The 24,722-nt window shown below is 54.7% G+C and overlaps 1 protein-coding gene and 1 pseudogene across 3 annotated transcripts in view; both read left to right on the top strand.

Moving 5' to 3' along the window:
- Positions 1-21,781, top strand: part of NCKAP5L (NCK associated protein 5 like) — a 37,310-nt gene extending 15,529 nt beyond the window's left edge. Inside the window, exons 2-13 of one of the 3 annotated variants that reach the window (XM_054445542.2) lie at positions 6,920-6,981; positions 8,884-9,042; positions 9,800-9,868; positions 9,969-10,007; positions 11,004-11,123; positions 14,486-14,599; positions 15,552-18,181; positions 19,046-19,208; positions 19,509-19,590; positions 19,951-20,259; positions 20,349-20,491; positions 20,887-21,781. In XM_054445542.2, coding sequence (XP_054301517.1) covers positions 8,920-9,042; positions 9,800-9,868; positions 9,969-10,007; positions 11,004-11,123; positions 14,486-14,599; positions 15,552-18,181; positions 19,046-19,208; positions 19,509-19,590; positions 19,951-20,259; positions 20,349-20,491; positions 20,887-21,099 — 4,005 coding nt within the window. In that variant the 5' untranslated portion in view covers positions 6,920-6,981; positions 8,884-8,919 and the 3' untranslated portion in view covers positions 21,100-21,781. Of the gene's footprint in view, positions 1-6,919; positions 6,982-8,883; positions 9,043-9,799; positions 9,869-9,968; positions 10,008-11,003; positions 11,124-11,143; positions 14,333-14,485; positions 14,600-15,551; positions 18,182-19,045; positions 19,209-19,508; positions 19,591-19,950; positions 20,260-20,348; positions 20,492-20,886 lie in introns of those variants that run through there. The other 2 variants (XM_054445543.1, XM_054445546.2) reach the window with 2 other exon arrangements.
- Positions 21,782-23,704: 1,923 nt separating this feature from the next.
- Positions 23,705-24,233, top strand: LOC129010899 (small ribosomal subunit protein eS26-like; annotated as a pseudogene).
- The last annotated feature ends 489 nt before the right edge of the window (positions 24,234-24,722 follow it).

Raw genomic sequence — 24,722 nt, 5'->3', positions numbered from 1 at the left:
AGCCTGGAGATGATTTATAAAGTATACCAGAGGAAGTGTTTAGGTTTTATGCAAATACTGTACCATTTTTTATATAAGGGACTTGAGCATCCTCAGATTTTGGTTTTTGCAAGGGACCTAGATCCAATCCCCTGGGGATGCCAAGGGATAACTACATAAATGATCATAGCAATATTCATAATAGCTAAAAAGTGAAAACAAGCCAAATGTTCATCAGTAGAATGGATGGATAAACTGTGGCTGGCCCATACAGTGGAGCACTGTTCACCCATACAAAGGAATGGAGGCTGGGTGTGGTGGCTCACGCCTGTAATGCCAGCACTGTGGGAGGCCAAGGAAGGAGGATCACCTGAGGTCAGGAGTTCGAGATCAGCCTGGACAACATGGTGAAACCCCGTCTCTGCTAAAAATACAAAAATTAGCCAGGCGTGGTGGCGGGCGCCTGTAGTCCCATCTACTCAGGAGGCTGAGGCAGGAGAATCGCTTGAACCTGAGCGGCAGAGGTTACAGTGAGCCGAGATCACGCCACTGCACTCCAGCCTGGGCAACAAGAGGGAAACTCTGTCTAAAAAAAAAAAAAAAGATGAAAACAAAACAAAAAGAATGGAGTACTGATACATGCAACAACATGGATGAACCTTGAAAACATCGTGGAAAGTGAAAGAAGCCAGTCGTAAAAGGCACCAATGATATGATTGAATTCACATGAAATGTCCAGAATAGGGAACTCAATAGAGACAGAAAATAGATGAGTGGTTGCCTGTGACTGGGTGGGGAGGGGGCAGTGTTAAGGAAAGGAACAATAAAAGCTAATAAAATTGTTCTAAAATTAACCATGGTGATGATTGCACGTATCTCTGAGTATACTAAGAACCACTGAATTGTACACTTTCAGTGAGTGAATTGTGTGAGACATGGACTGTCTCAAAGCTTAAAAAAAAGTCCAGGAGGAAGTGGTCACAGAGGTCTTATACCTGCGACGGCAATGAGGACTGAAAAATATTGTTTGGATTTAGCATCGTGGTGGCTACCGCTGAAGTTGGACCAGGTTAAGGGAGGAATGAGAAGATGGTTTTGGGATTTTCTTTTTTGTTTTTTGAGAAGTTTGGCTTTGAAGTATCTAGAGTATTTTTTAAAATTTGGCAGTATCTGGGAAAATGTCAAGCAAAGATTGTTGTTTTTGTTTAAGAGAAAAAAAAGGGTCCCTCTTTGTCGCCCAGGCTGGAGTGCAGCAGTAGCTGGGTCGTAGCTCGCTGCAGCCTTGGAGTCCCTCAGGTGATCCTCCCACCTCAGCCTCCCAAGTAGCTGGGACTACAGGTGTGAGCCACTGTGCCCAGCAAGAAGATTGTTTTTAAGATTTAAAGATTTTAAGTTTTAAAGGGTAGATGGGAAAGCTTTCTTCAGGAGGTAGATACTGAAGACGTAAATGGGGAAAGTCTGGGACAAGCAGGACCGGCTTTGGCTGGGAGCAGGCAACTCATCTGCTGTAATAGTGGATGAGGATGTGGGGAGGGTTCCGAGGGGCCTGGGAGGGTGGCGGCAGGAGGTGTGAGGGGGTTTCCCTCTGCTGGCTTTAATTCTCTGGGGAAAAGGAGGGTGGTAAGCCAGAAGTTATAGGAGAGTGGAGAGGGTGTGTGCTACTCATGGCACAGAATGAGAGAGCAGCTCTCTTACTCGAGCCAGGCAGGATTGCCAGGCTGGACTGAGCTGGCCTTCTGTGCGGGGGAAGAGAGTGAGAGAGAGCCTAAGCACAAGCCTGGGGACAGGAGTCCCTTTCCAACACCCACTCCTTGTGGAAAGAAGCATTGTCCTAGAATACGCAAGTCGAGGAATCCCAGGGAGCTTCTTGAGCTCGCATGTGGCTATCTAAAATTAAAGTAAAATTCAGTTCCTCAGTTGGACTAGCCACATTTCAAGTGTTTGGCAGCCAGGTGTAGCTAATAGATAGCTTCCATATTGGATAGTACAGACTAAGCATGTTCATTATCACAGAAAGTTCTACTGGACAGCACTGTTCTAGAAAAACGACTCCAACTTTTTGGTCTGAGGACCCTTCTATATGCTTAAAACTTGAGGACCCCGAAGAGCTTTTGTTTGTATATGTTATACTTACAGTTATTTAATTAATTTGTTTAAAAATAGCAATAAACCCATCACATGTTAACATATTTTATTTAAAAATATAATTATATGTGTTCCAAAAACACAAATAATAAGAATGTCATTGTTCTCTATTTTTGCAAATTTCTTCTGTCTGACTTAATAGAAGGAAGCTGGCTTCTCCTCTCTGCTTAGGTATTCAGTCTTTTGCGGTATCACACAGCATAGTATCTGGAAAATGCCACTGTACACTCAGGAGAGAATGAGAGTAATAAAGGCAGATAGTGTCTTAGTAGTAGTATCAGGAAAACAGCTTTGACCTTACAGCCCCTGGAGAGGGCCGCAGGGTGCCTAGGCCCCACTATGGGAACCACTGTGGCAAAACAACAACCACTTGGTGTGAAGAAACTTATCTCGGGGAGACGGAATGATGTGCCTAGTCACACAGCATGTAAGTTAATTGCAGAGTTCGAACTGGACTCCATGCTAGACTGTTCTGCCTTCCGGTCTGAGGCTGTTTCCAGTACCCTCGGCTGGGCTAGGATGGCCTGGGCTGGACTTTTGGGAGTGGGCCTGGGCCGCTTGGCTGCAGAGTCCCTGGTGTGTGGTCCTATAAATAAACCCATTGTGTCGGCACCCCTTCCCTCTCCCCACCCCCTTCCCTCCCCCCACCCCCAGCAGCTGCTATTTTTGTTACTGGGTTATGCTGTGGACAGGGAGCAGGAGGACTCTGAGGGAGGGGAGATGAGGGATGTTGAAATCTGGAAGCCTTTGGGGCTCATAACACGACTGCCCTTCTTCCCTTCCTGGAAGAGCCGAGGACCTATCCTGCAGCCAGTTTGGAAGAACCCACGCCATGGTGGTTTAGGTGCTTAGAGTGCCTGTGAAAAGGAAGTTGGGATGTAGGGGGCCCCTTCCAAGACAGATGCCTCTCAGAAGGGCTATTGTGTCTCCAGTACCAGTTGTCAGGAGGAGGGAAGGAAATTCTTGTCTGCCCTCTTACCCTGAAGGTGGAGAAGACCAGTTGGAATTCTCAGGGCTGAAAGATGCTTTGGGTCACGGATTAAGTGGCCCCTTTCAGGCTAGAAGTGCCCTGGGAGCCAGGCCTCAGTCCTCCTGTCCCTCCACACACTCCTCAGCAGCCCAGGGCTGATCTTGGCTGCAAAGGGTGTTTGCTGTGGGGACAGAAGTTGCTGTTTACAAGTGGATTCTTGGGTGTGACTGGTAAAAGGGCTGGGAGGGTAACAGGGATTCCAGAAAGCAGCTGGGGAGGGTGCGGAGGGAAGCAGTTGGTGTTACGGGTGATTCTGTGATTAAGTGAGCTCTCCATCTCTGCCTTCCTACAGCTGCCCACCCTCCCCCACTCCTGGTCCCTGGCTTCTCTCCCTAGAGGACTCTGGGGGGAACAGCTGGTGAGTGAGGGGCTCACCAGGGGCCAGGAGGCCTTGGCTAAGGGCCGGGGTGAGGGAATGAGGACAGGCTTGCTGCCGCCTGCCTCTCCAGCCCCTTCCTCCCATGCCTGGTCTCTGTTCAGGGAGGGGTCTTGCCTGTGCCCTGCTGGAGAGGAGGTGGGAGCTACGGACTGGTCTGGCTAACTGAAAGGCCAGGACAGTCAGATCTCTCTGGAGGCCCTGAAAGCCCCTGTCCCCTCCTGGCTTTAAGGGGGAAGGGAGAGCTGGGGCCCTCCGTGACTGACTTGGCTGAAGAGATGGTGGTCGCCCAGGTTACCCAGAGACCCCAGAGCAAGTTTCCCCCTTCCTCGGCCCTGGCTGCCTGAAAACTGGCCCCTTCCCCACCCCCTCTGAAGGACGAGCCAGAGAGGACTCCGCTCTTCTCCCGCCTCCTTCTCTCCCTCCCCCTGCACTGAGGTCACCTCCCTCTGAATCAGGCCTTTGCGGATGGAGGGGCCTCCGCTGGCAATTCCGGCGGGAGAAGCCTCCAGTTCAAGTTAGAGTTCCCAGCCCCTGCCTGGCCGGCACTGTGTGTCCAGACCCAGCATCCCAGATGTGTTGGGGCCACCAGAGGAATGTCTGAAACCAGAGCCATTCCAAAAACCCTAAGCCTGGGGTTTTCCCTGCCCCAGGTTGGGCTGAGCTCAGGGCTGTGAGCAGGAGCTGTGGGTCCTGAGGGAGGAGGCGGTGCTCAGCCCATGGGGAGGCAGCAGGGACCACCACTGCGAAGCCTGCCTGGGCAGGCATCCCCCATGAGATGCAGGCAGAAAGCCCAGACTCCAGAGGGCCACATTCCTGACTTGGCTTCTATTTGGAGCTGGTGGTGGTGGTCTCTCTCTGGATCTTGACCTTACCTAGAGAAGGGTAAGGACGCAGGAAGTTTTCTTTAGAAATCTTGAACTCAGACTCTGGGCCGACTCTCACAGCCCGTGCTCCTCCCCACCACCAAGATTTCCTGCAGGTCTCTTCCCCGTGACAGCTCCCTGCCCTCCACTGTGACTGCCCTGCAGATGCAGAAGAGGCCCCTCATCCTGGGCTGACCCCAGACCCCCTCACTGTGAGGCCAGAAAGTATTTCTCCCGAAGTGGGGCTGAGTCCCAGCCCCACTCCAGCTGGGGCACACTGAGAAGAACTGTGGCCACTGGCTGGCTCATAAATCGGAGGGTCTCCCCCATTCTCAGTGGGACTCAGGCCTCCTGGCCTGGGATTCACAGGGGCTCAGCTGTGGATCGGGGCCATGCCTGGCTTTGTGGAGTGTGTGGGGTCTCCATGGTCCTCAGCACAGAAAACCGCTGCATGCACACATAGAGAGTCTGCAGCCAGTCCTCACAGCCTGGCCTTGCTCTTAAACCTGGATGCTTTTTTATTATTTTAGGAAAAGATACTCTACTAAACCACTGTCACCCATTGTTTTGTTGTTGCTTTCTTGTGAAGAACACAAACCTTAGGGTTTCCCAGTCCTTAGTGTTATCCTTTTCCAGACCCCGGATGCTGCCTTCTTCATCCCATTCCTTTCCCTCACCCTCCCAACTTTTTTCTCCTCCTCCACAACATACCTCAGCCACACCCCAGCCCCTCTGATGGTGAGGGGATTGAGGGACACGCTGGGGACCGACGGGCAGGTGGCTCCAGGCAGTGGGAGGACAGTGGCCCAGAGACCAGAGTTGTGGGTGAGGGTGGCAGTGGTCAGATGCTGGAGGTGACCTGAGACATTGTCTGGGTTTCACCCTATTTGAGTGTGGGAAGGAGGATAATTCTTAAATATTTTTTTTTCAGGCCTGTATATTTCTAAGTCTATCAAACATGATAATGTTATGAGCAAACCAAGTTAAATATGATACATTTTTATGATGTTAAAATAAAAAACTTCAGATTATTATACAATATTAACAATAAGCAGTAGCGGCCAGGCACAGTGACTCGTGCCTCTCATCCCAGCCACTTGGGAGGCTAAGGCAGGAGATCACTTGAGCCCAGGAGGCCAAGGATGCAGTGAGCTATGAATGTACCACTGAACTCCAGCCTGGGCAGTGAGGTGAGACCCCTGTCTCTTAAAAAAATAAAAAAATCAGTATTAAACAGGTCTTCCTTTTCCTCCAAGTGTTTTCAGAAGTCCCCTTCCCACTGTTGTGTCCACACACACACACACACACACACACACACGAAGAAGCATTCTCTCTTTTCACTGTAATCTCAGCCCCCAAACATACAGCTGCTTCTCTTTCTGGGGTATCAGAAGAGAAGAGGGAAGGCAAGGCTGGCCCTGGGGCTGGAGGGCCGGCTGGGAGGAGTTGGAGAGGAGGCCTCTGAGGGCAGGGTGGGCGGAGCAGCATTCTGAGATCTTCAGGTGCCCCTATAGCCGAGACCCCTGGGTAAGGGCCCTGGGACTCGGAGTCGCCTCTGTGTGAACGGACAAGGTGGCAGCAGGCTCCACAACAACCCCATAGCTTTGCACTGTGCCTCTGTCAGCAGGTGATGATATGAAAAGTCTCCATTTATGGAATTCATGCCAGACACTCTACATATATTATCTCATTTTGTCCTTCAACAACCCTTTGGGCTAAGTGTTTTTATCCCTGTTTTACAAGTGAGAAAAAGAGAAAAGAGATTCTTTAGTGTCAGATTTCTAGCCCAAGTTTCTAGCCTCCAGGGAGCCCTAGGGCTGTACGGAGCTTAAATGTCTGTTTTACTGTGGAGCTTACAGTGAAGCTTGGGTGTGTGCAGAGGAGTGGGAAAATCTAGGCCTGTCTGGTGTGCTTTGTGAAGTAGCCATGTGACTTGGGCAATATCCTCTGCCCCAGAGCCGGCCTCCTCCCGCAGGCGGGTGCTCCCCTTCCAGGGTTGTTAGGAGAACCGGATGGGATGGTGTGGAAGAAAGCGCCTCTGCTATTCATCACATTGGATGAACACAGTGTGTGCAAGTGTAACTTCCTGTTCTCGGTTTCCTCATCTGAAACACAGGCACTGATAATAGCATTTAACATTGTTGTGGTTAACTGTTGAGCACGAGACAAGACAATGTATATTGTAGAACCAGGTTGTAAAGCACTAGGTGTGACTGTTCAGTCTCCTCTGTTGTCTGATGATTCCTGGCTGAGAGCTGGGGACCTTTGCACTGGCTCTTTCTGCTGTCCCAAATGCTTTCCCATTTCAGGATTTCATCTGGACTTCATTCTGATCTCTGCTTAATTGTCATCTCTCAGTGCCTTATCACAACCCAACGCTGTAGATTGTCGGCCTCGCCCAATAGAGTGGAAGCATCATAGCGGCTGGGCTGTCTCTGGCTGTTCGTCCCATGTCCCAGTGCCTGGCCCATAGCAGGAGCCCAGTAAGTGCGTGGCTGACATCTTTTTTTTTTTTCTCCACAGGCAAGGTGACCGTTCTGGATGCTAGAGTGAGTGTGCCCACCTGTGTAAGGGGGCAGAGACAGGTGAGGGGCTTTGGGGCCTGTGCATGCTGGGGGTGGGAGAGGCACCCCTGGGCTCCACTGTGGCGGATAAGAGAGCAAGGCTCAGATGGCTCCGTGGTGAGCTGCTGAGGACCCCTCTCTCCTATAGTCCAAAAGCTCCAAGCCTTTTTATTTTTGTTTTGAAACAGGGTCTCGCTTTGTTGCCCAGGCTTGAGTGCAGTGGCGATCACAGCTCACTGCAGCCTCGAACTCTAGGGCTCAAGGGATCCTCCCACTTCTTTTTTTTTCTTTTGGTAGATGCGGTCTCAGTATGTTGCCCAGGCTGGGCTTGAACTCCTAGCCGTAAGCCATCCTCCCACCTTGGCCTCCCAAAGTGCTGAGGTCACAAGGCATAAGCCACCACGCCCAACCCCATTTTTCTTTTGTGGGGGCTTCAGTGGCACAAGGGGTAGTCAGTGGTGGACCAAGCTTCCACCCTTTTATAATAGGAAGGGTTGCCCATCTACTGGAAACCTCCACAATATTTGTATGAAAGAAAAACAGCATTTTTCTCTAGCAGAGAAATTGGAACTCAGTTGGAAGATGAAGACTAGTCAGTTCAAGCTAGCAACAATGGCAATGGTTTGGTGGGGTGGGAGGATCCCATGGTGTGACGCAGGTCTGAGCCCTGGCCGTGCTGGATGTGGTCATGAGCTTCGTCTAGTCATCAGTCTGTCTCCTACATGCCAGGGATCCCACCAGGAGGCGTGTGAGTTTGGATGGGGAGGCAAATGCAGTGTTCCTGCCCTCATGGAGTTGACTGGTGGGGGAGGCTGGTGTACAATCTTGCGGGAGCATCGCCTGGGAACCCTGAAGGATGAATAGGGAGGAGCTGGCCAAGTCGAAAGGAGCGGGTGGTGTCAAGAGACCCCAGCAGAAGGACCATCGTGCACAAAGAGCCAGATCTGATGGGGCCTAGCTCCTGCCAGGGCAGTGGGTGCCTAGTGAGGCTGGAGCCAGAAAGCAGAGCCTCGGAGGGGTGCAGGGTACTTCCCACTTTGTCCAGGAGGAGCCTGAGGCCCAGGGAGCGGGACCTTGCCCTGGGATAACCCAGCAAGTGAGCACTGGAGCCAGAGCTAGAGCTAAAGGCGCCAGGCCCCAGGCTCAACTGTATTCTCCACATGTGCTGAGTCATGTTCTCAGGGTGCTGTTCCCTAGGTGGTCACATTTGACTCTCACAATGACCCTGTAAGGGAGGAAGAATTCTTCTGCCCATTTCTCAGAACTAGGAAACTGAGGATCATCTGGTTGACTGAGTGAATGAATGAGCTCAGTTTTCATACGTTCACCCAGTTCATACTAGGCAGAGCCAGGCAGAGGCTTTTGGCCGCAAAGCCAGGGTTTTATCCATTGTCTCCACTACCTAAAGCATGTGCCTGCTCCAGGCAGGGGACCACCGATGCCCAGGACAAAATCCTAGTTGTCTTACTTGTTAAATTAGTTTAAATTATTATTACTGTTATGAGTAATAACAGTCTTGTGTTTTAAGTGTTTTGTTTTGTTTTTTAACTTCTTCAAATCACTTTCACAGACCTAATCTTTGTTTGCAAACACTGAATGAGATTAGGGGATATTGGTGTTATTTTACAAATAGAGGGACTGAGACCCAGGGAGGCTGAATGACGCGCCAGCTTGAGGCCAGTCCCAGTGGAGAAATCAGGTTTCTTGTGCGAGTGTGGGGCTTTCTAAAACAATGGTCTCTGTTCTTAAGACGAGGGGAGTATCTGTGTGTCTGCCCCGTGACCGTGACTGGGAGATTCCCAGCCTGGCCCTGAGTTGTTACAGTGTCATGCATATAGGTCACACTGACCTAAGCTCCAAGGAGACTGAAGGGTTTCATCTTTGTCTTCTTCCTCCTCACTTCCTCCTCGTGCCCTGGAGTAGCCTGCCGGGGCTTCTCTTCCTTGTTCCCAGGGCCAGATGTCGGAGGCCATGGACCAGCCAGCTGGGGGTCCTGGAAACCCAAGGCCAGGAGAGGGTGATGATGGCAGCATGGAGCCGGGCACCTGCCAGGAGCTTCTGCACCGACTGCGGGAGCTGGAGGTGCGGCATGGGGCATGGTAGGGGCAGCAGTGCCAGCCAGAGCCCTGGGGAGGCAGGACTGCCCCTCCCTCTGAGCTTCCTGCGGGTTTTTGGGTGCCACGGGCCTTCCTCTCGGCCTGCTTTGCCAGGCGGGAGGCTGGCAGAACATTCTTTTGCAAAGCTCCTCTGAGAAGCCCTTTCCTTGCTCTTAGCTCCCCGGCCCAGTGATGGCTTGGGGACAAGAAGCATGCACAGGGATGAGCGTCCTAACCCCCGAACACCTCCCTTCCTTACCTCTCATGCCTCTGCAGGCTCTAGGAAAGGGGGTGGTCAGAGGCCACAGAAGGAAGAGGCTGGATGGCCCAGGGCTCAGGAATTGAGGGATAAGGGTGCAGATCCTCAGGCCACACCCCTCACCACATTCTTAACGCCCTGTCATCCTCCCTACAGCCTCCTCTGCCCGTCTCCCAGGGAAATAAGGGTTACTGTGGGCACCTCCCACCTCAGGTCTACCTGGCCACTGTGTCTCCCCAGAGCCCCCATTGCCACTGACTGAGGTCGGGGTTTATAGAAAACCATCCCAGGTCAGCCCTGCCCTCCTGCTGCCCTTGGCCTCTGCAGGATTCCTCATATGAGAATCTGCTCACAGCCAAGAGCTGGAGTGGGGGTGTAGTTAGCACCCCTGTAGTTGCCTCCCATTTCCCAAAAGGAATGTGCCCTGGGGGAAGAATAATCCCCAAAGCCACCTTTTTGCCCTCTTCCTCCCTCACTCCTGCAGGCAGAGAACTCGGCACTTGCCCAGGCCAACGAAAACCAGCGGGAGACTTATGAGCGCTGTCTGGACGAGGTCTGTGGGTCTGCAGTGGGACTGGGAGGATGTGGCTCATCTGCTCCTGGCAGAAGCTGGGGTCAGCTGATGGCTCTGCCTCGGGGCTTTCTGTCCCCAGGTTGCCAACCACGTGGTGCAGGCGTTGCTGAACCAGAAGGTGAGTAGCCCAGACACCCTGGGGAGAAGCCCTGGGCACAGCAGATGAGACCCTTCCTGGAGACTAAGGGCTTGGAGGAGATGGGCTGTTGCCCTCCGGTGATTCCCCATCTTTCCGCCTTGGGCGGGTCCATACCGTTCTACCTAGAGGCAGAGGTGGGACTAGGTAAGGCCAGGTCTCTGAGCAGTGGTCACTGATTTCAGCATGACTCCGTCCCTTACCCTGTCCCCAGCTGGCTTTTCCAGGTTGTGATAGTCCTTAAAGCAGTGTTGATGTTGTGAGCCTAAATGGCATCTGAATATTTACTCACCTATGGTGGATAACTTCTTGACATCAGGGCCACTTTGACTCCAAGGCCTTGCTCTGTCTTATATAGGCCCTTTTTTAATGTGTGGTTTCTAAGAGGCAGAGGGCCAGGCGTGGTGGCTTACGCCTGTAATCCCAGCACTTTGGGAGGCCGAGGTGGGCAGATCACGAGGTCAAGAGATCAAGACCATCCCAGCCAACATGGTGAAACCCTGTCTCTACTAAAAATACAAAAGTTAGCTGGGCGTGGTGGTGCACTCCTGTAGTCCAAGCTACTAGGAAGGCTGAGGCAGGAGAATCGCTTGAACTCAGGTTGTGGAGGTTGTAGCGAGCCGAGATTGCACCACTGCACTCCAGCCTGGTGACAAAGCGAGACTCCGTCTCAAAAAAGAAAAAAAGAGTCAGGGGGGTCGATTCTAGGGATGAGAAAGATAACAAAGAGAATAGGATTTACCTCCCACCAGGGGTGATAAACTTTAGAGAATTTACCATCCCTAGAAGATGCTATAGCTACCAACATCGGCAGGCTCAGATTCCTCATCGAAGGAGGTTGCAGCGGAAGGGTGTGCCCAGAAGGGTCCTGGGGCCTCCAGACAGGATCCGTGCATGCCGCTGCTCTGATGAAGAGCACTGTGACACTCTCCCACCATCCTCTCCTCTTCTTCCTGCACCTCCCGGGGTGGGTGGCAGGACCTGCGAGAGGAGTGCATCAAGCTGAAGAAGAGGGTGTTTGACCTGGAACGGCAGAACCAGATGCTGAGTGCCCTGTTTCAGCAGAAACTCCAGCTCATGACGGGCTCGCTCCCTCAGGTAGGCATCTGCACTCCTTTCACTCCCATCGCACTGCCTCCTGCCTCCTCGGCTCCATCGGCCCATCACAGTCTTCTGACGTGCACCTAGGGGAGCAGGCCATCAGCTGTCCACCTTCCATTCTGGGGGTATGGAAACTACCCAAGTCCCCTGGGTTTGGCTGTTCCCTCCTCCCAGTGCTCCCCACCAGCGGGAGGGTGTCCCTTCTTGTTGACACAGCTTTGCACTTGCTCCTGCCTCGGGTGGGGAGATGGGTGGAGTCTGCAGATGCAATTATTTCAAGCTTCCAAGAGGCTTATTTGGCCACTGACACAGCCTCTTCTTGGCTGGGTGCAGGGGTAGGGCTGGGTGTAAGGCAGCCTGGGGTATGGTGTCACGGAGAGGTCAGGAAAGACATTTCAGATCTGATAACTGTTCACAGTCTCTGCTGGGAGCCCTGACACCTGCCTTCCCCAGGAGAAGCAGGAGGCTATTGGGAGTGACTCCTGGGCTGAGTTAAGGTGTCACTTGAGGTTACGCTGTGAGGAACCCCCAAGGATGGGGTAAGACATGGGGGTGGGAGGATCAGGAGCGGCTCCAGATGCCTGAGGTGAGCAGCAGGTTGTTTTTGAGGTTAGCCAGCCCCTTCCCCTCACTTTGACAAGAAGAGAAGCACTTTTCTGTGTGTGTGTATGGGGGAGGGGGGTGTGCGTGTTTGTGTCTGTCTGAGGCAAACTAGGCAGCTCTTGGCCCCCAGCCCCTGAGCAGGCAGCCCCTCCACTCACTGGTAGCCTGGCCCTCGCAGAGGAGGCCCCTTGTCACCATGGCCACTCTGGAGCCCCCGTCTCGCCAGATTGGCACAGAGCTGGGTCAGAGTCCACAGCAGTGACTCTGCAGTTCTCCTTGCCCTAGATCTGTCCCTGTGGCAGGGTTTACCCTGGAATCCCCAGAGGCCCAACCACACCAGCTCAGCCCACCCCAGCACACTCTTCTCAATGACTGCTGATAACAGAGGGGTCGAGTGTCCTTAAATCATTTACTTTTTACCTAAATGAATTCTGGAACCTCGTGGGGTTTGGGCCAATAGATTTATCTTCCCCAGAGGTAACATGACATAATGGAAAGAGCACGAAGCTTGGCCTCAGATAAACTTGGGTTGGATCCCTAACTTAGCTACTTCTTAGCTGCATGACCTGGGGCAAATTACTAAGGTTTACAGACTATAGTTTTTTCTTTACAGATAAGGATAAAAATACCCATATTGCAGTTGACGTGAAGATTCAATGAGATGATATGTCACGCTTGGCCCACAGTAGATAGTCAGTCAGTGGCAGCTGTTTATGATGTGATTCCCAGCTTGTGCTTTGCTAGGGTGAAAGCTCCTTTGCACAAATACCAATTAAGCTCTTACTGTGAGCAGTGCCTTTGACAACACGTATGGAATTGGACTGCATCACAAGGCCCTGTCTAAGGGCTGAGGCCTCTGCAGGCCAACAGGACCCCAGGACCCTGGGACTGTTGGGAGCTCAGGGAGGTAGAGACGCCATGCCACAAGGCAGAGTGTGACAGTGCCGTCAAAGAACCCAGGGGACAGTGTGGGGAGGCCATAAGAGAAGGATGGAAACAACATTGCAACTGGGCCTTAATGGATGGATGGAAGATTTTTTTGAGATGGAGTTTCACTCTTGTTGCCCAGGCTGGAGTGCAATGGCACGATCTCGGCTCACCGCAACCTCTGCCTCCCGGGTTCAAGCGATTCTTCTGCCTCAGCCTCCCGAGTAGCTGAGATTACAGGCATGCGCCACCACGTCCAGCTAATTTTCTATTTTTAGTAGAGACGGGATTTCTCCATGTTGGTCAGGCTGGTCTGGAACTCCTGACATCAGGTGACCCACCCGCCTCGGCCTCCCAAAGTGCTGGGATTACAGGCATGAGCCACCATGCCCGGCAGGATGGGAGATTTTAAGAGTGGAATGGGGACTGGGGCGGAGGGATTCCCTGTGGAAAGAACAGCATGAGCAAAGATCCAAGGGCAAGGAAGCCCAGAGAGCAGCAAGCTGTGCAGCTTGGCTGGAGCAAAGGACGTGTGAAGGGACAGTGAGGGAGATGGTGGCATGGGAAGAGCTGGCCAGCCAGGCCCGGAATGCCTGCAGAGGAGTTCACACTTGTTTCCATGGGCAGTGGGCAGGCATAGGAGGCTTTCGAGCACAAAAATGCTTTAGAAAAGAAAATGAGGCCAAGCACAGTAGCTCACGCCTATAATTCCAACATTTTGGAGGCTGAAGAGGGAGAATCAACTTGGGCCCAGGAGTTCAAGACCAGTCTAGGCAACATAGCAAGACACCATCTGTAGAAAAAAAAAAATTTTTTTTAATTAGCCAGGCATGGTGACATGCGCCTGTAGTCCTAGCTACTCAGGAGGCTGGGGCAAGAGGATTGCTTGAGCCCAGGGGATCTAGGCTGCAGTGAGCTACAGTCGTGCCACTGCATTCCAGCCTGAGTGACAGAGGCAAAACCCTGTCTCAAAAAAAAAAAAAAAAAAAAACTCATCTCATTGTTAGAGTTTATAGTTTAAAGAAAAAAAAAGATGCTTTAGGTTGTCTTGTGCACAGGAGATTGAAAGACCACCAAACCAGGTCAAGGAGACTGCATGAGATGCTGAGCAGTGCAGGCCAGAGGCAGGAAGAACTGGGCTGGAGGCGCTGCTGCAGTTGGCCATAGGTTGTGGGGTAGGGGGGCTTGAGGGGCGCTGCAGAGACAGGGTTTAAAGGCTGTGAAGAATGAGGGAGAGGGAGGAGTTAAAGCTGACTTGTATCTAGCCACAAGATGCCCAGGAGAAGGAAATTACATTCTCAGGGACTGAGAATGATTAAATCCTTCCTTTTCAGTCCTCAGAGTAGATGTTCCACATGAGACCAGGTGGGGGAGACCAAAATATTATAACTCCCTGCCATCTCTTTTCTAAGACCATCTATCTCAGCTGTCGCTATGATCCTCAGATCCCAGGTGGTCAGAACAGGAAGAGACCTTTGCGGTAACCCTCTTTGTGAGAGGAGAGGAAGCCCCACAGAAAAGTAAAGCAGGCCTGGAGCTAAGAAAGGCACCCTGAGTTAGACTTGCTGTGGCCCTCTGGACCTGGGACATTCATGTTTCTCCAAAGCCCTCTGACCAGTCTCACTCTGAGACCCCAGATCTGCCTGTGCTGTGGTCTCCTGAGGCTTCTCTTACTGGTGGGTGGGGCAGCAGCAAGAGCTGCATTTGGGGCTGGGAGTCTGGGAGTCCTCCATGAAGGAGCGGACTCAGAGGGGAAGGCCTGGCTTTGCGAGGGAGTAGGGAGCTGGGGTCAGACAGCTACTGTGCTAACTCTGCCTCTACCTCTGCAGATCCCACTCACTCCACTCCAGCCACCATCAGAGCCACCAGCCTCCCCCTCCCTGAGCTCCACTGAGAGACCGGCTGCCCCGCTGCCTCTGGGGCACTGTGCTGGGCAAAGAGAGGTAGGAGGGCTGGGTATTGTGGTCAGTACTCCACTGATGTTTCCTAGCAAATATCCAGAGAAGGGCTGTTTCACAGTGCTCAGACGTTTGTCCAGGCTGGAAGTGTGAGCAGCCGAATGCCAAGAAAAGCAGATCCCCAATCCTAGCCACTGGCCCTGTGAGCAAATGCATTAGTAATGCATTAGGAGGCATGGTTAACACTTACTGAGCTCTTACTGCATGCCAGGCACTGTGTAGAACACCCTGGATCTCATTTGTCTTCCTTAGTGAGGTTAACATAATAATCATCCCATTTTACAGATGACACAGTGAAGTAGCTTAGAGCTCAAATAACTTGAAGGCCCTATCGATAGGTAGAACTGGAACTTGAGCCTACACAGGCTGACTCCAGAGCCTATGGGTTGCCCACTATACCACACTATGCTACCCCCGAGAAAGGGCTGGGCATGGCGTCACCCCCAACCCCTTTCTGCTGGGGATGAGGTCAGCGGGGTCAGCTGTGTTCCCTGAGGAGGCCTGGGTTTGCCTATAGTGACTGACTTAGGACTTGGCCACATCACACTCCCTTCTGGAGTCTGTGTGTTCTTTCTGGGCCTGAGAAATGGACAGGCCTCCCTCCCCTGGGACAAACACAGAGGTCAGAGTTTTAGGTGGTCAGCCCTGCTAATCCAAATGGCTGTGGGGAGTAGGGGCTGGAGCAACCAAGAAAAGGATGTAGGATGTCTGCCCAACCCCAAGCGTGCCAGGAAGAAGAATTGGGATAACCAGGGTTGAGCAACCCTTGAAGCGGAACCATCATATCCCAGTTGCTGTGAATTCCTTTTGGGGACACAGACACAACCAGGCCAGCTCTGTTCCTGGCATTCCCTGTTACGCCAGCCCAGGGCCTGGGCCTGGAACTGGATCCCAGCTGCTTGTGGTCTCCTCCTCATGCCATCATCTCTCCCCTAAGGTATGTTGGGAGCAGCGGCTGAGGCCAGGAGGCCCAGGCCCCCCAGCCGCCCCACCCCCAGCGCTGGATGCCCTATCCCCATTCCTTCGGAAGAAGGCCCAGATTCTGGAGGTGCTGAGAGCCCTGGAAGAGACTGACCCCTTGCTTCTCTGCTCACCTGCCACCCCCTGGCGGCCTCCAGGCCAGGGGCCTGGCTCCCCAGAGCCCATCAATGGCGAGCTGTGTGGCCCGCCTCAGCCTGAACCCTCACCCTGGGCGCCCTGCCTGCTGCTAGGCCCTGGCAACCTGGGAGGCCTGCTGCACTGGGAGCGCCTCTTGGGGGGTCCGGGAGGGGAAGAGGGCACTGGGCGGCCCTGGGGTCCTAGCAGGGGACCTCCTCAGGTCCAGGGCACCAGCTCTGGCCCAAACTGTGCCCCAGGCAGCAGCTCCTCCTCTTCTTCTGATGAGGCAGGTTACCCCAATGAGGCACCCAGCCCCGACACCCTGCTCGGTGCCCTGGCCCGCAGACAGTTGAACCTGGGCCAGCTCCTTGAGGACACAGAGTCTTACCTACAGGCCTTCCTGGCTGGGGCTACAGGCCCACTCAACGGGGACCACCCAGGTCCCGGGCAGCCATCCTCCCCAGACCAGGCGCCCCCACAGCTGTCTAAGTCCAAAGGCCTCCCCAAGTCAGCTTGGGGTGGGGGCACCCCAGAGGCCCACAGGCCAGGCTTCGGTGCTACCTCAGAGGGCCAGGGGCCCCTTCCTTTCCTTAGCATGTTCATGGGTGCTGGGGATGCCCCACTGGGCTCTCGGCCTGGCCACCCCCATTCCTCATCTCAGGTGAAAAGCAAGCTCCAAATTGGCCCCCCTTCTCCTGGGGAAGCTCAAGGACCCCTTCTGCCCTCTCCAGCTAGGGGTCTCAAGTTTCTAAAGCTGCCTCCAACCTCGGAGAAGAGCCCTAGCCCAGGAGGCCCGCAGCTCAGTCCCCAGCTCCCCCGGAACTCGCGAATCCCCTGTCGGAACAGTGGCTCAGACGGCAGCCCTTCCCCACTGTTGCCCCGAAGGGGTCTGGGTGGAGGAGAGCTGTCCCCAGAGGGGGCTCAAGGCCTGCCCACCAGCCCTTCACCCTGCTACACAACCCCAGACTCCGCACAGCTCAGACCCCTGCAGTCAGCCTTGTCCACCACGCTGTCCCCAGGCCCAGTGGTGTCTCCCTGCTATGAGAACATCCTGGACCTTTCTCGGAGCACCTTTAGGGGGCCTTCCCCAGAGCCACCTCCATCCCCACTGCAGGTGCCCACCTACCCACAGCTAACTCTGGAGGTACCACAGGCCCCTGAGGTCCTCAGAAGCCCTGGAGTCCCCCCCAGCCCTTGCCCCGCAGAATCGTACCCCTATGGGAGCCCCCAGGAGAAGAGTTTGGACAAGGCAGGCTCGGAGTCTCCCCATCCTGGCCGCAGGACCCCAGGCAACTCATCCAAGAAGCCCAGCCAGGGGTCAGGACGGCGACCTGGGGATCCTGGCAGCACACCTCTGCGGGACAGACTGGCGGCCCTGGGGAAGCTGAAGACAGGCCCCGAGGGGGCCCTGGGCCCAGAGAAGAATGGGGTGCCAGCCAGGCCTGGCACCGAAAAGACCCGGGGACCTGGGAAGTCAGGGGAGAGTGCTGGAGACATGGTGCCCTCCATCCACAGGCCACCGGAGCAGCTAGAAGCCAAGGGGGGGATACGGGGGGCAGTGGCCTTGGGCACAAACAGCCTGAAGCAGCAGGAACCTGGACTCATGGGGGATCCTGGGGCCCGAGTCTACTCCTCTCACTCCATGGGGGCCCGGGTGGACCTGGAGCCTGTCTCACCAAGGAGCTGCCTCACCAAAGTAGAGCTGGCCAAGAGCCGGCTGGCAGGGGCCCTGTGCCCCCAGGTACCCCGTACCCCTGCCAAAGTGCCAACCTCAGCCCCAAGCCTGGGCAAGCCCAATAAGAGCCCTCACAGCAGCCCCACCAAGCTCCCTTCCAAGTCACCCACCAAGGTGGTGCCTCGACCTGGGGCTCCCCCAGTCACCAAGGAGTCCCCCAAGCCTGACAAAGGGAAGGGCCCTCCCTGGGCAGACTGTGGTAGTACCACGGCCCGGTCCACACCCCTAGTACCTGGCCCCACTGACCCAAGCCAGGGCCCTGAGGGGCTGGCCCCACACTCAGCCATCGAGGAGAAGGTGATGAAGGGTATTGAGGAGAACGTGCTGCGGCTCCAGGGCCAGGAGCGAGCCCCCGGCGCCGAGGTCAAGCACCGCAACACCAGCAGCATCGCCAGCTGGTTCGGCCTTAAGAAGAGCAAGCTGCCAGCGCTGAACCGCCGCACGGAGGCCACCAAGAACAAGGAGGGGGCTGGTGGGGGCTCCCCGCTCCGGAGGGAAGTCAAGATGGAAGCCCGGAAGCTGGAGGCCGAGAGCCTCAACATCTCCAAGCTGATGGCCAAGGCGGAAGACCTGCGTCGGGCACTGGAAGAGGAGAAGGCCTACCTAAGCAGCAGGGCCCGGCCACGGCCTGGTGGCCCAGCCCCAGGGCCCAACACGGGGCTGGGGCAGGTGCAGGGCCAGCTGGCTGGCATGTACCAAGGTGCAGACACCTTCATGCAGCAGCTGCTAAACAGGTGAGGGCCTGGGATCAGTCAACAGGTGCTTGGTGGGCATGGGGCACTTTTCCCTTCGTGGGCACACCTGCATCTGGAGCTAGGCCTGCTTTTCCTGGGAGCTGGGGCTTCCCAGAGGTCAAAAGGGATAGAAGGCCACCAAAGCAGCTGGGGGGTCAGTGACTTGGCCTGGAGGAAAGATCAGGGGCTTGGCCTCATTGCTGGCTTCTCATTTGAGAAGAGTTAACAGTCCACATCTTCCTGGATGGTCTCCATACCAGATGAGGCAGTCTGCATGTGATAGTTAAGTGAAGTCTAGAGCCTAACTATGGGCTGATGAAGGTCTTCTCTCTCAGGAAAGGGACAAGGGGAGTCCTCTTCCCATCTTGCCCTTTGACACCTGCCACGACAGAAGTTGTGGTTTAAAGAAGGGATCCACCCGTATTGGGGTTGCTCTGTCTGGGCCAGATGAGGCAGAAAGTCTGCAGGAATTGGGCCCCAGGTAGGGTGTGTGGTTTGGACTGCAGGTGTGCTCAGAAGTTCAGCTAGAGCAGGTGGAGTGTGTCGTTCATGGACCAGGATGTGACCGGGTCTGCCAGTCTACCTGGAATCACCATCAAGCAGTCTCTAGGCTTGACCCTGGATAACTTTCGGGGAGTTCTCCCGTCTTCTCCCCTGCCCTCTGTTCCTCTGGGGTTCCCTAGGGCCCTTGCCTGTTGCCAGTGTCAAGAAGGGTGGTGGGAGCAATCACTAATGACATGTCCCCTTCCCCGGGGGTGGATGGCAGGAAGTGCCTCCCTAAACCCAGCACCATTGGCGGGTGCAAGGCTGGAATGTCTGGGCAGGCAAGACCACCCTCACCTACATCTGTGCTGTTGCCCATAGGGTGGATGGCAAGGAGCTGCCATCCAAGAGCTGGCGGGAGCCCAAGCCTGAGTACGGGGATTTCCAGCCGGTGTCTTCTGATCCCAAGAGCCCCTGGCCAGCCTGTGGGCCCCGGAATGGTCTGGTGGGCCCTCTTCAGGGCTGTGGAAAACCTCCTGGAAAGGTAAGTTCTTGGGGCAGGGACTGGGTAAAGGGCCTGGCTTTCTGGCCCTGCCAGGTCTCTTACCCCCTAGAGGGTTCCCCTTCCCCAAGACCATGAGTGCCAGATGCACTCACGGTCTCTAAGGGGAGACTGGGGAGGGGAGAGGGGCTTCCCAGTCTGCAGGGGCTCTCAGATCCATACTCCGGGGCCCTAATCCTCATACTCCCATATGTTCACAGCCACATTCCCACCCTCTAGAGGCATGGGGAGGGGTGTGGAGAGGGGAGGAGTGGACTATGAGGTCTCCTGTACCCCACACAGCCGAGCAGCGAGCCAGGGAGGCGGGAAGAGATGCCTTCGGAGGACAGCCTGGCCGAGCCAGTGCCCACCTCACACTTCACAGGTCAGCAGGGTCAGGGGCTGAGGATGGGCCTGCCCCCACCCCCCTACCCACTTCTTCCCACTTAACTTCTTCCTGTCCCTGCAGCAGGTGCCAGGCTCTGTGTGCTATCTTGGTGCCAAGCACCAGGTGGACACTGGAGCTACACAGGAGCAAATCCTTCCCTGCCCTCAGGGTACTCGCCCCACCTGCACCCTTTCCCCAAGCCCAGTGCAGGTGGGGATGGTGGACAGGTGCTGTGGAATGAGCCTGTTGGGCCAAGAGGGACCCTGAGTAGGGGTGGAGCCTGGGCTGGGCGGGAAGTAGAGGCAGGCCGGGGACTGAGCCCAGCCTCACACTCTTAACGGGCCCTCCCCTCCCCAGCCTGTGGCTCCTTGACTCGAACCTTGGACAGTGGCATTGGGACCTTCCCACCCCCAGACCATGGTAGCAGTGGGACCCCCAGCAAGAATCTTCCTAAGACCAAGCCACCGCGGCTGGATCCCCAACCTGGGGTACCCCCAGCTCGGCCCCCACCCCTTACCAAGGTTCCCCGCCGCGCCCACACGCTGGAGCGGGAAGTGCCAGGCATAGAGGAGCTGCTGGTGAGTGGGCGGCACCCCAGCATGCCAGCCTTCCCTGCACTGCTACCCGCTGCTCCGGGCCACCGGGGCCATGAGACCTGTCCTGATGGTGAGTGTCCAGGTGGGAGGGTGGGATGCCCCTGGGCATCCTGGTGCTGCCCAGGCAGCTCCATCCACCTTCCCTTTGTTCCTGGACAGATCCCTGTGAAGACCCAGGCCCCACCCCTCCTGTCCAGCTGGCCAAGAACTGGACCTTCCCCAATACTAGGGCAGCCGGCAGCTCCTCGGACCCTTTCATGTGCCCACCCCGACAATTGGAGGGGCTGCCCAGGACCCCCATGGTGAGAATTGCAGCAGAGGAAAGGGAAAGGACTCGGGAGCAGGAGGGAGTGATGTGGGGAGACCAGTTTCTCCAGTGAGGTACGGCCTGTGTGTCGCACAGTCTCAGTGTGGCACCCTCTGGGAGGAGGACCCCTGGGATGCCCTGTGAGCGGCCCTCCCCACTGCCCTCCTTGCACTCCTCTCGTGGGGAAAGGGTTTCTGTCCCTCCCCAGAACCTTGTAGGACTGTTCTCAGTTGCACCTCCAGCCTGTTTCCTCTGAAGTATACCCCACCTTGGGCCCCCTCTGGAGCAGCCCCCCATCAGGTGCCCAGATGCCTCTCAGAGCTCAGTGCCTCTGAGGCTGGGCGGAAAGGTGGAGAGGAGCTTCCTCCCGAGCTGCCCCTCCTTTCCCAGGCCCTGCCCGTGGACCGGAAGCGAAGCCAGGAGCCCAGCCGCCCGTCCCCTACGCCCCAGGGCCCACCTTTCGGGGGTAGCCGCACCCCCAGCACTTCGGACATGGCCGAGGAAGGCAGAGTGGCCAGTGGGGGCCCCCCAGGGCTGGAGACCTCAGAGTCTCTCAGTGACTCGCTCTACGACTCGCTCTCCTCCTGTGGGAGTCAGGGCTGAGGGGCTGCGCCACGCCACAGCCCCGCTGGAGTTGGGGACCACAGACTGGACCGGCTCTCTTCATGCCCAGCCCCCGGAGACGGGGGCCCCTCCCTGAAGGAACCAAGGAGGCAGGTGGATAAGAAGGTGAAAAGGGGGTCCCTGGCACACCCCACCACCCACTGCTACTGCGGATGAGATGACCGTGCTCAGCTCAGGGAGAGACCCCGCCCTTGGTCCCTTCTCTCACCCAGAGTAAGGCTCTTCCTTGAAGGGACTGCGGGTTTAAGGCCACTGTGTCGCAGCCCCCCAGCCCCTACTTCAGGCTGAGCCATCTTGTGGTGCTGGGCTTCCTGCCCACCAGCCGTGCCATCTCTGCCCAACCCGGCTGCTCCTCTGCCCCAAAGCCCTCGAGAGGCCCTCCTGGAGGCCCCCATGCTGGTGGAGTTTGGGGGCCAGGGGGACAAGTTGCCTTCTCTCTCTGCCCTGGTCCTCCCTGCTGTCTGGATGGTGCTGCCCTCCCCTGCCCCATGCCTTTGGGGTCTATTTGTCCGTCTTTTTTGTTGTTGTTTTTATATATTGAAGCACCTGGCCCAGCCCCCAGCCCCACACTGCGGTTAATTTATCTGTTGTTTAAAATGCGGCTGCTCTGCTTCCTGCCTCTGCTTCTGCCGTATCCCTAATAAAATGTGGAGGCCCCCTCCCTGCCCCTGGCTCGGCTTGTTGTGTGGAAGGACTCAGGCAGGCCAGGTCGGGGGACACTGCATGGGTGCCAGGTTGAGGGACCCCAGGCCCCCTTGTGACACAGCCCCCTCACCAGGGCAACTGGCTGGAGTCATCCCAGAAGGTAATTGAGGGTTGGGAGAGTAGGGCCTGCTTAGGCCCGGAAGGGTACCTGGGCTCGGAGAGATTCTCCTGGCCCAGGGCTTGGGCACGGTGTGAGGCTGAGTGGCCCCTTGGAGAGGGAGCTGGGGAAGATGGCTGTGGACATGCACTCAGGCCCCAAGTGTCCCAGGCTGGGTGGGACATGCAGACTCTGAGCAGAGTTGCATCTCTTCTCCAGACCTTGGTTTTCCTCCTCTATAGAAGATCAGAAGGTTAATCCAGACGAGCTGGTCCCATCAGCCAGACTTTCTTCTCAGCATTCTCCTCTTCCTACCCCTTCCCCAATTCTCTTCCTACCCCTTCTTAGTTAATATCATCATTGAAGAAATTAACAAGACAGAGAGGGTCAAGTTGGATGTCTGAGTTTTGTTGTTTTTTTTTTAAGTCAGTATCCCATTTTCTTACCTCTTGTCTTCTACTTCCAGATTCCTATCCCACTGTCCTATCCTTTCTGCTTTTATAGGCTTAAGCATAATATTACCAAGCTGTAAATCTCTGCTTCTTGCCAGGTGGGCTTGAAGAGGTCTACCTCCTTCCCACTTTTTATTTCTTGGTTTTTCAAGCCCTCTTCTCTGCTTGAACTTGGTAGATTACCTCATTTCCTAGTTAGAACAGAATTGTTTGCCTGCAGGATATTTCTCCTATTTCCTTTTGGGGAAGGAGTTTGGCATAGTGGGTTTGATGCGGGACTCCACCTCTTTCAAGCTGAGACCAGAGGGTCCATCCGCATTCTTACCACCAGGGTCTGATCCATCTGCCACCAGGCTGTATTCTCTGGTGTTTGCAAATGCAAGGCGTCACCTTGGTTTCCAGGGCAATGTGGGCTGACTGACCAGGGCAGGGCAGGTGGCATCAGTCACACCTGACGCCTGGAGGCAGCCCTTGACTACCAACTGTTCCATGGTGGGAAACTTCCTAAATCCCCCAGCATTCTGCTAAGAGACCCTGGACCCAGATGAGCCACCCCATGGCCCACATAATTGTGTGCCCTCCACACAGACCCAGTATTTTATCTAAAATGATTCTGTGGAGGAAGACATGCACTTGAGTTTAAAGACACTCCTGGGGAATCAATTTCTTGCACTTCAAAGAAAGGTTTGGCTAAAAGACGATTTGATCCTTACTAAGGCAGAACACTTCATATCTCAGTTTGCAACATCTTCCTGCAGAATTCAGGTAAATTCACTGTTTTCTCCAAGAATAATAGGTGAATGTTTGCCTTTCCAATGTGCAAGACCCATTCTGCTGGATTTTCCAAACAAAGGAAGACAAAACTGCCAGGCCACCTCCCCCATCCCCCAAAATGGCATCAAGGCATCAGCAAAAGATTATGACAAGGCTTCAGGTTCAACTTCACTGGGCACTTTGCCTTTTGCAGGAAATGTCCCAAAAATGTTAACTCAAGTTTTCTCTGGGTTGCCAGTGGTTTTTGTTTTTTTTTTTTCCCTTCTTTACCCTTTTCTAGATTTTCTACAAATAGTGTGCTTTGTTTTCTTTAAAAAAAAAAAAAAATTTGGCTGGGCGCGGTGGCTCACGCCTGTAATCCTAGCACTTTGGGAGGCCAAGGCGGGTGGATCACAAAGTCAGGAGATCGAGACCATCCCGGCTAACACGGTGAAACCCCGTCTCTACTAAAAATACAAAAAATTAGCCGGGCGTGGTGGCGGGCGCCTGTAGTCCCAGCTACTCGGGAGGCTGAGGCAGGAGAATGGCATGAACCCGGGAGGCAGAGCTTGCAGTGAGCCGAGATTGCGCCACTGCACCCCAGCCTGGGGTTCAGAGCAAGACTCCGTCTCAAAAAAAAAAAAAAAAAAAAAAAATTGTCTCTCCGGTCCGTGCCTCCAAGATGACGAAGAAAAGAAGGAACAACGGTCGTGCCAAAAAGGGCCACGGCCACGTGCAGCCTATTCACTGCACTAACTGTGCCCGATGCATGCCCAAGGACAAGGCCATTAAGAAATTCGTCATTCGAAACATAGTGGAGGCCGCAGCAGTCAGGGACATTTCTGAAGTGAGCGTCTTCGATGCCTATGTGCTTCCCAAGCTGTATGTGAGCTACATTACTGTGTGAGTTGTGCAATTCACAGCAAAGTAGTCAGGAATCAATCTCGTGAAGCCCACAAGGACCAAACACCCTCACCCCGATTTAGACCTGTGGGTGCTGCCCCACGTCCCCCACCAAAGCCCATGTAAGGAGCTGAGTTCTTAAAGGCTGAAGACAGACTATTCTCTGGAGAAAAATAAAATGGAAATTGTACTTAAAAAAGAAAATTTTTTTTTTTTAGAGATGGGGTCTCACTATGTTGCCCAGGCTGGTCTCAAACTCCTGGCCTCAAGAGATCCTCCCACCCTGGCCTCTCCAAGTTCTGGGATTACAGGTGTGAGCCACTGCATCCAACCTGTTTTCTTTATCAAAAAAAGTTTTAAGGCCGGGCGCAGTGGCTCACGCCTGTAATCCCAGCACTTCGGGAGGCTGAGGTGGGCGGATCACGAGGTCAGGAGATCGATACCATCCTGGCTAACACAGTGAAACCTTGTCTCTACTAAAAATACAAAAAACTAGCCGGGTGTGGTAGCACGCGCCTGTAGTCCCAGCTACTCTGGAGGCTGAGGCAGGAGAATCGCTTGAACCCGGAAGGCAGAGGTTGCAGTGAGCCGAGATCATGCCACTGCACTCCAGCCTGGGCAACAGAGAGAGACGCCGTCTCAAAAAAAAAAAAAAAAAAGGTTTTAAAAGAGAAAAAATCATTCTCTGCAGC

This window comes from Pongo pygmaeus, chromosome 10 (assembly GCF_028885625.2).
Source record: "Pongo pygmaeus isolate AG05252 chromosome 10, NHGRI_mPonPyg2-v2.0_pri, whole genome shotgun sequence".
In the NCBI taxonomy this organism is placed as follows: Eukaryota; Metazoa; Chordata; class Mammalia; order Primates; family Hominidae; genus Pongo; species Pongo pygmaeus.
This window is presented reverse-complemented; position numbering and strand designations above follow the sequence as displayed.